The sequence below is a fragment of the Schistosoma mansoni genome, chromosome 2, assembly GCF_000237925.1.
Source record: "Schistosoma mansoni strain Puerto Rico chromosome 2, complete genome".
Taxonomy (NCBI): Eukaryota; Metazoa; Platyhelminthes; class Trematoda; order Strigeidida; family Schistosomatidae; genus Schistosoma; species Schistosoma mansoni.
Window position 1 is genome coordinate 12,808,166 of NC_031496.1, and position 16,040 is coordinate 12,824,205.

The window sequence follows — 16,040 nt, forward strand, 5'->3', positions numbered from 1 at the left end:
CAGATTTTACTCAAAGATTCTGTAATATTGTATTTGTGTACGTTTGGCTGTCCACGCCTGCGTTCTCGTTCACCACCATAGTTCTCAAATTGAGACATGTTGTTGTATGTAAAATTAGGTTCATTTCTATTCACATATAAGTTGATTATTCGTTAAGTGAAATGAATATAATGCAATCTATTTATTTTGATAAGATCAGTTTTACTGCGAACCACTAATATTAGTCAAACACGTTTTCAACATGAGAATGTTAATACCTATGACTAGTTAGAATAAGCTGTAAATATGTCATGTTTTTGAATCTTCACTTATTTATTGAATATAAAAAATATATTTTTCATTTTTATTTAGTTATCAGATCCCGGTTGAATTCAGTGTATATAATTATGTAACTTATCACATGTTCCTATCTATACATTGAAGTTCGAATTAGATTTTGTTGCATTCAAGTTAAAAGTTATACAATCGGATGACTGAAATTTTATTTACGTAATTCAAATAATAAATTTAATTATAAAGAGTTTCACTATTCGAACTTTGTGATAAATAACAGTTGATTTAAGAGTTAAGCTCCCAAATGCCCTGGTACGGCCGAGAGTGGGGATAGTCCACACTCCCTCTCGAAATGCTCTCGCATGGTCACGCGAATACAGCCACTGTCACAGAAGTCCTACTCACTACCTTCTCGCCGTGTGGGTGTTGTTCATGAAATTGAGAGGACGGAAATCCGATATCCACCGCTTTAACCGGGTTAGTGTATACGGAAGACCCACTTAAGGGAGTTGGAAAACCCTTATTCAAAAACGATGGTGCACATGTGCTCTAGGATCCTGAGGGAAAAAATGGCGTATGAACTTATTGCTGGTCACCGGCTACCATGGGACTATGTCTCCTGACGTTGCTTCACTGCCTTGTGAATTATACCTGTAGGTTAAAGGCTCGTGGTGTGGCCCCTTATGAAAACCACGTGCTTCTGTTTTGGTGTCCGGGAAGCATTCTAATCCTCACATAAATTGGATGACGAAGTATGGCGCATATATATTTACTAGTAGTACTAGGATGTAACGACCGTACAGTGCTTCTAGGTTTTAAATGGTGGTCTAACATTGATTGGTTCATGATCTCAATTCAAACTCAACAGGCTCCACGACAACCTATACTGACAAGTTTAACATTTAGCTTGAAAATTTCATGTTGTTTTGTTAGTTTGATGTGACAAATTGAATCGATGCTTAATATATTCCAGGTTCTATGTTTCTTATGACTGACTGAATTGCTTTGTATATTGAGTGACTGTACGTCAAATACACTTATTCAGTTCTATTAAAGTTGTCAACCTATGAAATATGTTATATATAAAACTCCTCTAGTTATTAGATTATTGTTAAATTCTGTGTATTCGTTTTAATTCTGTTTACATTAATGCGAGATATATTGATTATTTCTTCTGGCTAACATGTGGCGTGTGACTGAAACTTCATCATATATATTATTCACATGTGTTTTGTATTCAATAAAAGTAGTCTTTCGTTTACTTTAACTTAGACTTATATAGACACCAATTGAACTTATGTAAATTATCTCCTTTTACAAATAAATTAGAGTGTGCTGAACATTATATATTTTCGGTTTTATTTTCATTTTTTGTTGTGAAAATTAAAACAAACCCTTGTTTGGTAGTTACAAATTGAGGTTACCACTTTCAAGTATTACGTGATGATAAGAGATGTAAATTTCAATTGATATTCTTCAGTCCGATAAAAATGAAGCACAATTGTTTAATAGTTAAAATAATTGATTTGTAACCAAGTAGTTCGTAGGTTATCGCATTTGTGACGTAAAGTTGCATACTGAAACTTGTAATTGGTGAGTCACATTCGCTTGATAAAAGAGAAAGATTTAGTCTACATTTGATTGAAGTTGGAAACTCTTGGTGTTTTTCTTTACAATAGGTATATCAATTATACCTCTTAAATAATTTGAGAAAAAAGTGTTAACAAGGATTTTTTTCAGTACTTACTTACTTACGCCTGTTACTCTCGATGGAGCATAGGCCGCTGACCAGCATTCTCAGACCCACTCTGTCCTGAGCCTTCTCTTCTAATTCTATCCAGTTTTTGTTCATTCTTCTCATGTCTTTCTCTATTTCTCGGCGTAATGTGTTTTTTGGTCTTCCTCTTTTCCTTTGGCCTTCAGGATTCCATGTGAGGGCTTGTCTTGTGACGCATTTGGGTAGAGTAATATAAATTCACATGGATTTCACCAGAATCTTATCAACTGGCATGGGATCTACATAATTACAATATCAGAATTAAAAATGCATTTAATCTTATCTTATAGATACAAATGTAAACACATATATTCGGATTTTAGTGTAATAAAGGTGATAAGGATCCAAATAGAGTTAGAAAACGTGATAATGATGTTATTAACATTATACTATAAATGACGGCTTCGAGATATCAATTATAATGGTAATAAAAAGATAATGGAACTTGCATGATAAAGATATGTAGTTTTATTTAGTAATAGTTGAAATAAACTATGTGTGGTAAAGTAAGCTCAGTTGATTAGAAAAAAATTCTAAGCTATAAAAGAGTTGAAAAATTTTGCAGTCAATTAGAGGAAAGTTAGTTGCAATAGAATACAAAATCTGTGGCTGTGTTCTATCATTCATCACTTGATGATCTCTTTTCTATATACCAATGTTACCTTTAGGTATTTCTAATATTCATAGGCTGTATTTGTCACAGATTGACCTCATCTGCGGTACCATTGAAAACTTGAGGACATTGGACAACCGTTTCGCCCTATTATAGAACTTCCCAGTAGTGTATATTTAAGATTGGTAAGGTCTCGAGCTGAACTCTTAAACATTAAAATCATTAGGGAGGAGACATCCAGTGGTACTAATTCACATTCAATCAATTTAGCGAAACTACACAACAATCAACCAGTGTTATAGATGATAACTATGCTCTATTTTCTTCAAAGGTATCTCAACTGATATCGGTCTGTGACGAATACACCCTTCAAAAATAAAATTATCTCTACGATACCTCTTCAACAAAATAATCCCTGTTATTATTTTCAATCAAATTTATAATCGTCTACAAACTCTTATTTAATTTTCATCTAGGCAACTAGTTAAATAATCTATATCAATGAAGGGAAAGATTTTTTTCGATTCAACAATTCCATGATTTCTTGTTACCATTTCAACTATTTTATTTTGCATGATAATTGATTGTTTAATTATAGTTTTTCAAATGTTTGTGTGTTTTATCGGTACTTTCAAATTACTTTTTTTTAACATAAATAGAAGAAATACTCGAAAACATTTACAAAAAAGAAGTGCTGAATAGTTTAGATTCGAAAGTTTCCTCAGGGTGCACTGAGCCAACCTGATCAATTTGAAATGTGTCTTATATTTCATAGTTGTCTTTTTTTTCAAAAGAAAAAAACAGTTATCATCAACCAGGGTAATATTTACCGCGGTTTAGAAATTTACTTTTGGCAAATAATAACAAGAAACCATATTGTGTTGGTCAAACTGATTGATCAGTGAATATTAACTAATCATATAGTGTTTGGCTAATCCTCATTGAATTTCATTGATCAATTTGAAATATGATTACTAGTCTAAACAACTTATTATCGCAGATATTATATTTTGATTTAAGACAACTGGAGAACATCAACAGGAAGAAGACAGTACTAGTTAGTCACTCAGTAGATCAGTCAGATTATGGAAAAGGGATAAATGTACACTGTTGTAATGAACAATTTTACAAATCATTCATTGAGTTACGATTGTTTACTCACTTACTTGCTCCTGTTAAATCTCGTGGAGCACAGGATTCAGACCAGCAATTTCCAACCAATTCTATCCTGGGCTCTCCTTCCCATTTGTTCCCATGTTCTATACATCTTTTGTATGTCTGCCTCCGATTCTCGGCGCAATGTGTTCTTTGATCTGTCTCTTTGTCTTGAGGATTCCAAATTAGCGCTTGCCTTGTTATCTAGGTTGATGATTTTGGCAATCCGTGTCCTATCTACCTTCAGAGTCTTTTCTTAATTTCCTCTTCAGTTCCAAGCTGGTTTGTTCTCTAACACAGTAGGTTGTTGCTAATGATGTCTGGTCAACAGATCTGGATAACTTTTCGTAGACAGTTGTTTTTAAATACCTGTACCTTTTTGATGATAGTTGTAGTAATTCTACAAGTTTTAGCTCTGTACAATTGTTTATTTAACTCACTATTCCATGTAAAGTAAGTCTTTAAGTGACAGATTTTTAGTCAACAAAATGTAGCTTACTGACAATTTGTCTGACTGTGATTAGGTTACACGTAGCACCAAGAGAATTTCACTGTTCTGTAGAGTTAATTGAATTAATTATCATTCTATAAGCATTAGAGAAAAGAAAATATGCCATCCTATCTAATCAACCTTTAAAATTCATGAACTGCTAGACAATTGTTTCGTCCCGGTATGGAGCTCCGTTATAATGCTCAGTTATGATCTTATTAGTGATCGGATCTACAAACTTATAATCTTGTGTTGAGTGCATTACCATTAGATTACTAAATTCTCACCCTATAGTCCTTCATTTTCAATTTCATTCAACTTTTCAGTATCACTTAACTATCCGTACATTACTCATCAGTGATCTTTATCAATTTCTTGATTAAGTTTTTAATCTTAAAATGTGAAACAAAAACTTTTGAATAGGAAAAAGAGAATTCAGCGAAGAAAATTTTTCATTTCGACGAAATCATTTACTTGAGCTGTACATTCGTATATATAGTTATATGGAAAATATATGTTTATAGGAGGCTTGGAAAGATTGCATCATAAATTGATTCTAGAATAAATAACAAATGAGGTTACGTACTAATCAAGGGGTAAGGAAAAAAATAATTCATGGGTCAGATAGTCCAATTGACAGATATGAAGAAAAAGCGACAAACACAAAGGTCATAATAATAGACTGAATAATAATAAAGAAAACTTGTATAAGGTAGTAATAATAATAATAACTGATTAGAGTTTAAAATGCAAAACAGTAATTAAAAAACAAAAAATCGATAATAATCAAATAAAAGTGCAGAAAAGAAAAAAAACCGACAACCAGAAACATATCCAACAAGGGAATTAAGGCCAAGGAAGGGTAAGAGGTTGGACAAATCGTTACTGCACGCAAAGTTCAGGTTTGAGTTCGTGGATTGCCAATGCTTCAGCAGTACATAAAATATTGATCCAACCCCCCTCTAATCCAGTTCCTTTGACTCTGTAGATTACTTTAAAAGAAGAGTCTTTTTGAGCGATATGTCCACAGTTAATTAAATACTCCTGTATCGAACTAATAATCTTTTTACATTCTCCTTTTTAAGAGCCAAACCGGATAGTGTTCTTCGAAAACATAATCAATATTATCGACTATCATATCATAAAATAATCCTTTCTACATCATGATAAATAATGTTGATAGTAGATAAATGTTAAAATCAATTAACTTGAAAATTTTTTTCTTCGGTATCAAATAAAATGAACAATAATAAACAACAAAGAGAATATTATCATTATTGAATTTATACAATAACATCATCATCTGATCTTTCTCTCTCTCTAATAAGAAAAATAAAACTCTTACTAATTTTATTTAGTGAAGAATAAAAAAAATCATCATCGTAATTATTGAATTGTTTAATTCTTCCCTTTTTTTTTGTTGTTGTTGTTGTTGTTGAGCAATTCATATCTTACTGGTCACGTTTAAATCAATTCTCTTGTTCTTGTTCAAATGTAAATCATATGAGAATCAAACTGATTATAACATAATGTATATTCAATTTTATATTAATAACTTTCGTATCATCAAATTGATTAAAGTCATTTCATAGTGGTTTCAATAATTGTAAATGAGAGGCATATCAACTCGTTGTCATAGTAAAAAGAGGTTTGACACAGATATCTAGTATACTTATTTGTGTCTTTACTGAATTGGATTACTTAAAATCTGATAAGGTTTTGTAAAAAATTTTAACGTTAACAACATATTTTGAGGTATTTACATTATTTTATTCTGAATGTAATGTGTGATAACCTCAGCATCACAAATTTCCTGACTAACCTCTGTTGTTTAAACTCACTTGGTATTGTTTACTTGTATTATCCCCTTGTTATTTAAGAATGCAAGTGATTAGTCTCTTGTTGGGATATGTGCATCCTGTGCGGACTGCTTCGATATTGCCTGAAGTCACAAGCTTTACAAGCAAAGATGGATAGTGGCTAGCATTGGAATCCAGGACGCTTGTTTCGTCCTATTTGGGACTCGTCAGCTGGATGTACCTGCATCTCAGAGTTGATGTTCACTCTGGGACTCCGACCTAGTACCGTTCGCTTCAAACGCCATTGTGTTATCCACTTAGCTACTGAATCTTGATAGTTAAATACGACGAAACATGCGTCTTGGATTCCACTGCTAACATCTGTTATTGTTCAGATGTTTTTAATATCATTTTTGGTTTTGTTAAAAAGAACATTCATGTAATTGGTTTCTTGCGTAGAATCTCTTCGAATTATATATTTATTTTTAAAAAAGTTAGATGGATATTTATTTTTTAGAGTTGAGAGAAGTAAGAGAAAATTCAATAATTCTTCAGATAACATAAATTTTAGCTCTGGTTTTCGCTCATTTAAACTATCATCTGAACTATGTAGTCTTGATACAACTTTCATACCTCAGAAAGAATTAGGAATTTGCTTTTGCGTATAAAATAAACTTAATGCACAAAATTTCAGTTTCTGAATAAAGTCGATGAATAACTTGAGTTGAAACAGAATTTCAAATTCATGAACCTTCGAATTACTAAATCAGTTGACTTCACACAATTTCAATATTGGATAAGTTTTCGTTCAATCTTCTATTTTGAATATTGTGTCAGTTTGAAACGTTTGTTTGTCACAGAGTGGAAGACTAGCATTCTTATGCTTAAGGTAAGAAGTTCATCTTTGGGTAACAGAGAACTATATAATAAACTTTCTTTGGAGTTGTTTCAACAATGACCGGTAAAATTTTAATGAGGGAAGCAAGAATTGACAACTCTGCGTACTTACGGTTCTTACATCATTCATTGGTGTTATATTCTACATAAAGTAAATCACCTACTGTTGATTAACTGTACAATCGAATCCATAGGCTAAACAAATCAAATATTGTAGTGTCTGACTCAAAATTTTATTGACTTCATTATCAAAGACAGTAATTTTTCACTAAGATATACTTAAGTATTTGAAATCGTATATTGAAAACGTGTTTAAAAAATAAGCATTGGAAATTGGTTGGTCTTCCACGTTAGAAGACCTTCCATATTTTCTAAGCTTTTGTTAGATAAACCAATGAATATGAGACATTTTGTTTACAGCTGAATATTAACTTTTATAATCTTGGAAAATTAAATCTATACCTTTCAATTTATCCGATTAAATCAGTTAAATCAATAAAGTGTATTTACTGCCGTGCCCTATTTTCACTGATTCCATCCTCAGGAGCATTAATTCCCCTGTTGGTTATTGCTTCCAACTATCATGAGCCTTCAGTCCAGAGATATCCAGTAATTACATTTGGCCGAATAAATAAGCTGTTAGTGCTTCTCAGTAGTGGGATCCAGGACTTACGTTTCGTCCTATATGGGACTTGTCGGTTGGATGTACCTAGATTCCAGTGTTGTCATCCATATTGACACTCGGACCCAGTACCGTTTGTTTTACTAAGCTACCAAGTCCAAATAGCCACTAATTTATTCGTATAAATACATTTATACGGATGTATTTCGAGGGAACCGGTTAGGATGCACATAACTAAACAACTAGATATCACGAAACCTTACTAATAGTTAATTGATTGATAATTTATCTCACGGTGTCTATTTATTATTTGTTAAACTTGGTCGATTTACTTAAATTGGACTGTGATCCCCCTTCGTGTTATTTTATTGAATTATTACTAACCTTTGACTTTTTGCATGGTTTTTTTTGTTCTCATTGTAGCTGGAATTGTTGTGTTTACTCCGTCTTATGAATATCAGTCAATTTTACATAATCGTTGGGAGGCGACTGGTTTACTGAATAAAATAGAAAAGTATAAAAGTTTATTTCATGAACCAAAAACAACAACACATTTAGATCAAGTGAGTGGTTTTTTATTGATTTATATTATAATTTGATCATTAATATTTCATTCATTTGTTCAACTTTTCTTCGATAATTGGTTAGTAGAGTGAAAAAGATAGAGAGGTTTTGAGCTCTACCCTTTTTTTCAACCAAAACCCGGTATATCAATGCTTCAGGAAATATACTCATACCTAAAAATATCAAATAAATTAGTGCTTCATAATATTTTTTTTAGATTTCAAAAATAACACTCTTGTTTTTCAGTATATTTGTGCAAAAACAGATTATAATCAGAAATGGTTTTGTGGAGATTTAGTATTTTCATAGTTAAAAGCATGAGTCAATGGAAGCTAGACCACCAAGGGAAACCTGGAAGTACTAGACGGCCGTTCGAATCTCGCGAGGCGAGGTCGTGGATGTGCACTGCTGAGGAGTCCAACAATGGGACGAAACGGCCGTCCAGTGCTTCCAGGTTTTCCTTGGTGGTCTAGCTTCCATTGACTCATGCTTTCAACTATGAAAAAACAGATTAATCAGCTACATTATCATTGTAAACAGAATACTGTTTTTCTCGACTAAATTAGTAATTTGCTACTTGCAAATCATATTTTCTTACGAGGTGACATCAATTAGAGAATTGCTCTGAAGCTATCTAAAACATTTTAAATATCTAGTGATTGTAGCATACCCAGAATTTTCCTATCATATAGAGTAAGTGATGCAGATTAATGTGCCGTTTTCATTTCAATAGACGAATTATCCATGACTGTCTACTATGAATAATATTCATTATATCGAATACCAATATATCGGAGATAAAAAGCACAAGTATAGTAAAATATGGGACTTGATATGAAATCCCTAATGAAAATTACACTCGAATGTCCAGCGATTATTAAATAAATGCATGGAAAAGTCACGAAAAAAATTGATTTCGACACGCCTAATAAAAATTTAAAACATTGCTGATAATGTTAGATCAAAGGGAGTTATTTAAAATAATGCAAACTGTATAGTTGTTTTAAACTGTTTTGAAACTTTCAAAGGAATATGTTCTCATGATCATATAAAGTTACAAACGTAGAATTTAACACGAGTTATTATTTTATTTAAACACATAAATATTGGTACAAAGGGGCACCAGATACATATGCGCCACACAAATCTCATTTGATTTTTGTGAGGGCTGTGATACTGCCCGGGTGCCCAAACCGAAGCAGGTGGTTTTCTTAGGGGGCCACACCCGGAGCCTTTGACCTGAAGGTCTAGTCCACAAGGCAGTGGAGCAACGTAAGGAGATGCAGTCCCATGGTAGCCGGTGACCAACGATTGATTCATACGCCATTTGTTCCCTCAGGATACTGGAGCCCATGTGCACCATTGGTTTGGAATGAGGGTTTTCCAGCTCCCCTAAGTGAACTCGCCGTGTCCACCAACCCGGTTAAAGCGCCGGACATTCGCTTTTCGTTTGCTCAATTTCGTAAAGAACTGTCCCGCCACGAGAAGGCAGTGAGTAGGACTTCCCTGGTAGAGGCTTTATACGCGTGGCCATGTGAGAGCATTTGGAGAGGGGGAGCGGACTCTCCGCAATCTCGGCCATACCAGGGCATTTGGGGGCTTGATCATTGAAACTATCTTCGAAAGTTTGCCATATCTTTACAAATAATCTTAATATTATTCACTAAATATATATATTCACTCCTTTTCATGATTTGAAAATTCATAATGAAATATTTGATAGAATTGAAGTAGTAAAACAATTACATATTTAATAGGGATAATATATTTGTAAAATCTCAGCGAATGAATTTAAAGTAAATCCAACGTTTCGCCTGGCAATCTGGTCCAAGCTTTTTCATGGAAATATTGTATATAACATTATATTACTTGTCATGCAAAAGTAGAGTGATTTTTTCAGATAAAGTTTTAAAGATATTCATAAATTGTTGCATTCTCTGTTTTGTGTTATGTTGAATTTCTTGCGAAAATTCAGACCATTTAGTTTATTTATCTATGCAGTTTCTTTCAGATTCATCAAACTGTATGATTAAAAACTTGAGATCATCTGACAATGGTTTCATCTTAATTTTAAAGTTTCCTCAGTGGTGCATACTTACATCTATAAACGGAACTGAACTAATAAACTTCTGTTCTGATGGCGAAGATTGTCCCCTATTCATTGGTCCATATTCACAACTCCAACCAATTTACATTATAGCTTCGTCATCACTAATCCCAACATGATCACTGCACAAATTAAGTCCTACTAGAATTCACTATTGAATATATCGTGATAAATCTCCTATGAGTGTTTATAGAAGACTATTGTGATATGGCTCAAACACTGTTTCCCAAAGACATTTCAAACGTATGTTTAAGATCCGCCCCATAGATTACATAAATTAGTAGTCTGTCTAAATTATGTGAAAATTTACTTGATTCTAAGATGGTTAATTGATGTTTCAATTAAACAACTACTTTGAGATTTTAGATAATGCAAGCTTATGGAGTAGCAGCTACTCAAAAACTGAAGCATAAACATGGAGCCCTTTTGTTATGTGTGATTGGTGGAAAACTGAGTGAAGGAATAAATTTCACAGATGATTTAGCTCGAGTTGTTATCATTATTGGCATGCCATATGCAAACCCACAGTCCCCAATCGTAAGTTTATTGCATTATATATATAGTATATAGTATATATATATATAGTATATATATATATATATATATATATATATATATATATATATATATATATATAGTATAGTATATATATATATATATATATATATATATATATAGACGATGGTACATCAAACTTACCTTCTAAGTCCTCTAATTTTCTAAATTGGGACTTGAGTGTTTATATTCTGAGTCCGAAGGAAGTGGTCAATTGTGTTATGTTGCTCGATACTAAAGTCCATGAGGCCCATAAACTTGTTACTATCCTTAGGTTATGCGATTTTTTATGGAAACTCTGTTAGATGGTAGTGGCTTTCAACATTTACCAGTTCCTGGTCATTTTTATTCTTACAGACAAAATTCCTGATCTAAACTATAGTTTGTAGAATATATTATTTGTGAAAACTAAATCTGTCAATTTTGCTTCTTAAAATTCTATCAACAAACTGCATTTCCTCTATAATCTTATGTAAAGCGATAATAATGTTTAGAACATAGAGTATAATCATGAGGCCACATTTTTAATATCTTTTCCTCAACCTCATTGTCTGCAATTACAGTTAGCACAGTACGTTTAACGATACCCGACTGAAGTGTATACTCCTGCATTATTTGCATTGCTGAATTGTTAAATGGAGTCGTAAAAAGTAATTTGATTGAAGCATTTTGACTTAAACCATTCAGTCTAGATAGCCTAACACCATGCGAAGCGCCCACTTAAGCCATAAATCCCCATTGTTTCACAAATAATTATTACAAAGTTTAAAAAAATTTCTGATACATTGTCTAAGAACAACTTATAATTTATCTCTTCTATATAACATCATTCTCAAACTAGGATGAAACTACCATACAGTGTTGTCTGGCTTACAATACTGTTCCCCAGTCGGTACCTATGCGTTATGAATATTACTTACGTATTTAATTGATACCTGACCTAGATTTGAAGGACACTGTAGAAACGCTAGACTGATGTCAAGTGAGACCGAACGGCTTATGTACATTCGTAGGGCCACATGATAAGTAAAAGTTGAGGTGGCTTGATGTAAGTGAATTGTTCCTTTGACCAAGGTTATCTCATATACATCCTTGTCTAGGTCAGACAAGACACATAAGTAAGAAATATTTGTATGACACATTTATATCAAATTCCCACAGTCTTTGTTTACTTTCTCCACATAGTCGACTATCACTGATTTAAGAAGTGCATATTGGTAACCAGATCGAATTGTAGAACAATAATGGTCGGGCGATGGGATTAAATAATATAACAAACCCTCTAAAATATTTGGCCACTGATTTATGTTTTATTCATTATGGTATGATATTTACTGATGAACATTCTTTCCATTTTTCTAGTTAAGAGAAAAAATGATTTATTTAGATAAGCATTTCATTCGTGATTCCCAATCTACACAAAATCCAGGTAGGCAATATTATGAGACAATGTGTATGCGTTTAATAAATCAAGCTATTGGTCGATCTATACGACATGCCAAAGATTATGCTGCTGTCTTCTTGATGGATAATCGGTATTATCGTTCAACGATTCAATCACAATTGCCTAAATGGGTTCAACAAAGTGTTATTCGTCAACAGTTAAATGATAAACAATCAATTTCACTGTCATCGTCAGATCATCACAGAAAATTCTTAAATTTATCAGAAGCTTTGGAACATGCTAAAAGATTTTTCTCATGTAATAAGGAGAGTTTGGAATAGAAATGATTCCTTTCTGGAAAAAAACCTGAGAAATTAACTTGGAGTGTGAAATCTTTGTTTCTAATCTTATATTTTTCCATTCTCGCGATACTTTTTATAGATCTGGGTACTTTTTCTGAAAATTGCATTTCATGATGTGAGGAAAGGGAAATTTCCGGGTGTAATAGTGATCACATTTCAATTAGAAGAATGGAAGTGGATTTCAATGCATTTAACTGATAGATTATATTTTATTATCTCTGTTTATCAATTAATGCAATTCCTGCTTGAATAAATTTTCTCATTACTTATCATACTTGTTAACAAATTCTGATCTGATCTACTATTTAATTTAGCCACTATCAATCAGCACACTCCTATTGCTTTATCAATTCAAATTGAGAGAGATAAGACCGTTTAAGAAGCTTTAATATCCGAAAAGCATATACGTACAACAGAGACTTCATCATTGCCTTCAGGATAGTGGATTTCGTTAGGTAAATAATCCATCTACATGCTTGAACTGATGCATGCTTATATCCTACTTGAGATATTTTGTATATTGTTTAGTTCTCTCGGTTTTTAATCTTTCAACGGTCGTTTACTCAACTTTATTTTACTATGTTGGTGTAGATGGGGTTGAATGAGTGTAACATAATCTTGTTCATTGTAACAAAGCCTTTTTGTTTACCCTCGTGTAAGATCAAGGAAAAAACGTCGTGAAGATTCCTACGTTTCTTGAGAATGAAAGGTAGTGGTCCCAATATGTATAGTATGCAGCAAATTATGTGCACGGATATCTAGATAGAAATTTGAGTGAAGTGTTTGTTATCGTACATAACTGAGACTTTCTTCCTCCAATGGTGTCATCCCTAATTTGTAAGTGTAAAAAACTAATTGTATAACTCTAGTTCACATGAGGTATTCCGTACAGGAGTTTTAATACAATTCAGTCGCATGTAATTTCTGTTTATATGAACAGATTTTATGAGAAAATAACTTCCATATAGTGTAGATGTCAACAGAGACACAGTTTCAAACAAAATAGAAACACCTCACAGACAACCGAGAAATGCACAGTAATATACAAAGCATTCGCAGTGGTTGAGATGTTCGACTTCCAGCTATCAAGTGACAGGTCTACAACCCGCTCCAACTACTTCAGTTTGGGCTACCGGGTAGTATCATCAGGACACATACTTGGAGTGTGAATGGCCACCAAATATGCTGGTCTATACTTGATAAATTTGTTGGACAAGTGTCTACTAATGTATAAACAATGTAATAATCATTGAAATTCCTTATCTTCAATCGCAAACGAATGGATATTGAAAATAGGACTACTTGTCACTTGAATGAATTATAGCAAGATGTACAATATATATTAGTCTGCCTTAAACAACATTGAATATGAGACAAATGTTCATGAAAAACCAAGTTACAACAAGAGAAGCAAAAGAATCAAATTAGTAGTGATAATATTACAAACAACATTAGAAATGTAGTTTGTAAATAATGAATGAGATTTGGGCATGAAAAGTTGCATACGAATCCGAAGCTTTGGATAGATGACGATTCAATGTAAAATGAAAACGAGTTCTGAAGTCTACCTTAACATTGTTATCCATAACACTCCATATCATTATTAATACCAGAAGGATAGTGTCATTGTGGGTACGGACATGTTGGAATATTAATTAACTGAGATAAACTTCCTGATATGTATTGCTTTTGTTTTAATTGAAAAGTTTATGCTAGCCACAAACTTTGCTTCTTAATGTGGTATATTTGAAAATCAACTAATTCTATTACCGGCTTTCAATTTTACAATGTTTTGGATTGACATTTGAGCACTGTTAATTGCTTATTATTATTTTTGTCTCGCAACAATACATGTAAGTCAGTGTTGAAAAAAGTCAGCAAACATTTCTTTTGTTATTATGTTTTCCGAATAATGATGATTATTTGAGTTACGTTATGTGTTATTTTACTCTTCTTACACGATAACATCCGAAAAACAGAGATTAGAATTTACATACATATGGTTACGAATCAGTCTGTCAGTTGCAACCTAGATCCCGGTACGTATGTATATCGGTTCAAGTTGACACACCCGACTAGCAAAGAGAGATGAAATTGTTGGAGCAAATCCCAGAGTAGTAGAGAAAGTAACTGTATCAGTGGTAATACAAAAGACTAGGCATCGAAGATAGGATTCAGACATTTAAATTAGTGAAATAAAAAGCCCATGCGAATTGATACACCTGCGCTATCGCAAACGATTTTGAACTACGCCGTCCTAAGTCTCTAACCATCGGTTACGATAATTATGCGGATCCCGACCAGGTAGTCTACATTTATTAACATGGCCCAGCCCGACCGTCAACGTCATGGACTGATGAGACGTTTCAGGTTGACCACCGTTAGCTTTCTTCCAATCCACTACACCAGAAAACATCTCCCGTCGAAGTAGGCGGTGATCGGCATATGTTACGCATATCCCAACCACCTCAGTTGGTGAAAATTTATTACCTCACCAATCGATTTCTCATCTTAACCTAGTGCTCTATTCCTAAATCAGGCAATGCTTACTCCGCGGTCCTAAAATGCATGAGCAATGCTTCGTAGACATTTATGATGGAACATCAGTAACCTACGAATATCTTTATTGTTAATGACCATGTACCAGATCCATAAAGTAGGACGGGGCGAACTGCTGCGCAGTAAACTCTCCTTTTGATTGGAAGACGGATATCTTGCCTACGCCACAAGTAACACAGGTTGCCAAAAGCTAATTGAGCCTCCTGAATCCGTGCCGAGACTTCGTCAGACACTTGGCCACCAGGACTGATGCGACTTTCAAAAAAAGTGAAACGGTCAATGCATTCAACTACGCTTGCTACCATTAATTCAGGAACTGATATAGGCCAATCCTGAATATTTTGCATTTGGAGAGAGAGAATCGCATCCACTGGTTTTCGAGTAGAGAGCCTGCACAAGGTTGATGTACTTCTTTGGTATGCCTTTCGATGACAAACATTACCACAAAACACCTCTGTCAACAGAGTTGAATGCTGTCTCAAGATCAATAAGTACAGCTGTAGCTGGGTGCCTATTTTCTAAAACCCGGGGAAGAGTTATTACATAGTCTACATATCCACATCCAGGCTAGAAACCAGTTCTGTTTCCAAGAGCTCGCTTTTTACGAGCCGTAAATTAGCATTAAAGGATCATCAGTGTTAATAATGTAGACACTATACTGATCAAACTGAATCCTCCGTGATTGTCATAGGAGGATTTTCGTCTCTTATTACAGTCTGGGACGATCAGTAATTGAGACTAGTCATAAGGGATTACGTCCAGTTCCCAGATTCTATCTATGATCTCATTTATTCTAAGTGCTAAAACCACCACCATCCTTAAAAATCTTCAGGGTTAATTCATTAGATCGTGGTGCTCTCCCTTGCCTTACATTGCCTACAGC

The 16,040-nt window shown here is 33.6% G+C and overlaps 1 protein-coding gene across 1 annotated transcript; it reads left to right on the forward strand.

Moving 5' to 3' along the window:
• Positions 1–8,024: 8,024 nt before the first annotated feature.
• Positions 8,025–12,577, forward strand: Smp_101300 (putative chl1 helicase homolog; the record flags this gene model as incomplete). The annotated part of the gene is made up of 3 exons (XM_018795733.1): positions 8,025–8,189; positions 10,664–10,834; positions 12,215–12,577. The coding sequence occupies 3 exons, from the start codon at positions 8,025–8,027 to the stop codon at positions 12,575–12,577; spliced, it is 699 nt and encodes a 232-aa protein (XP_018650015.1).
• Positions 12,578–16,040: the final 3,463 nt, after the last annotated feature.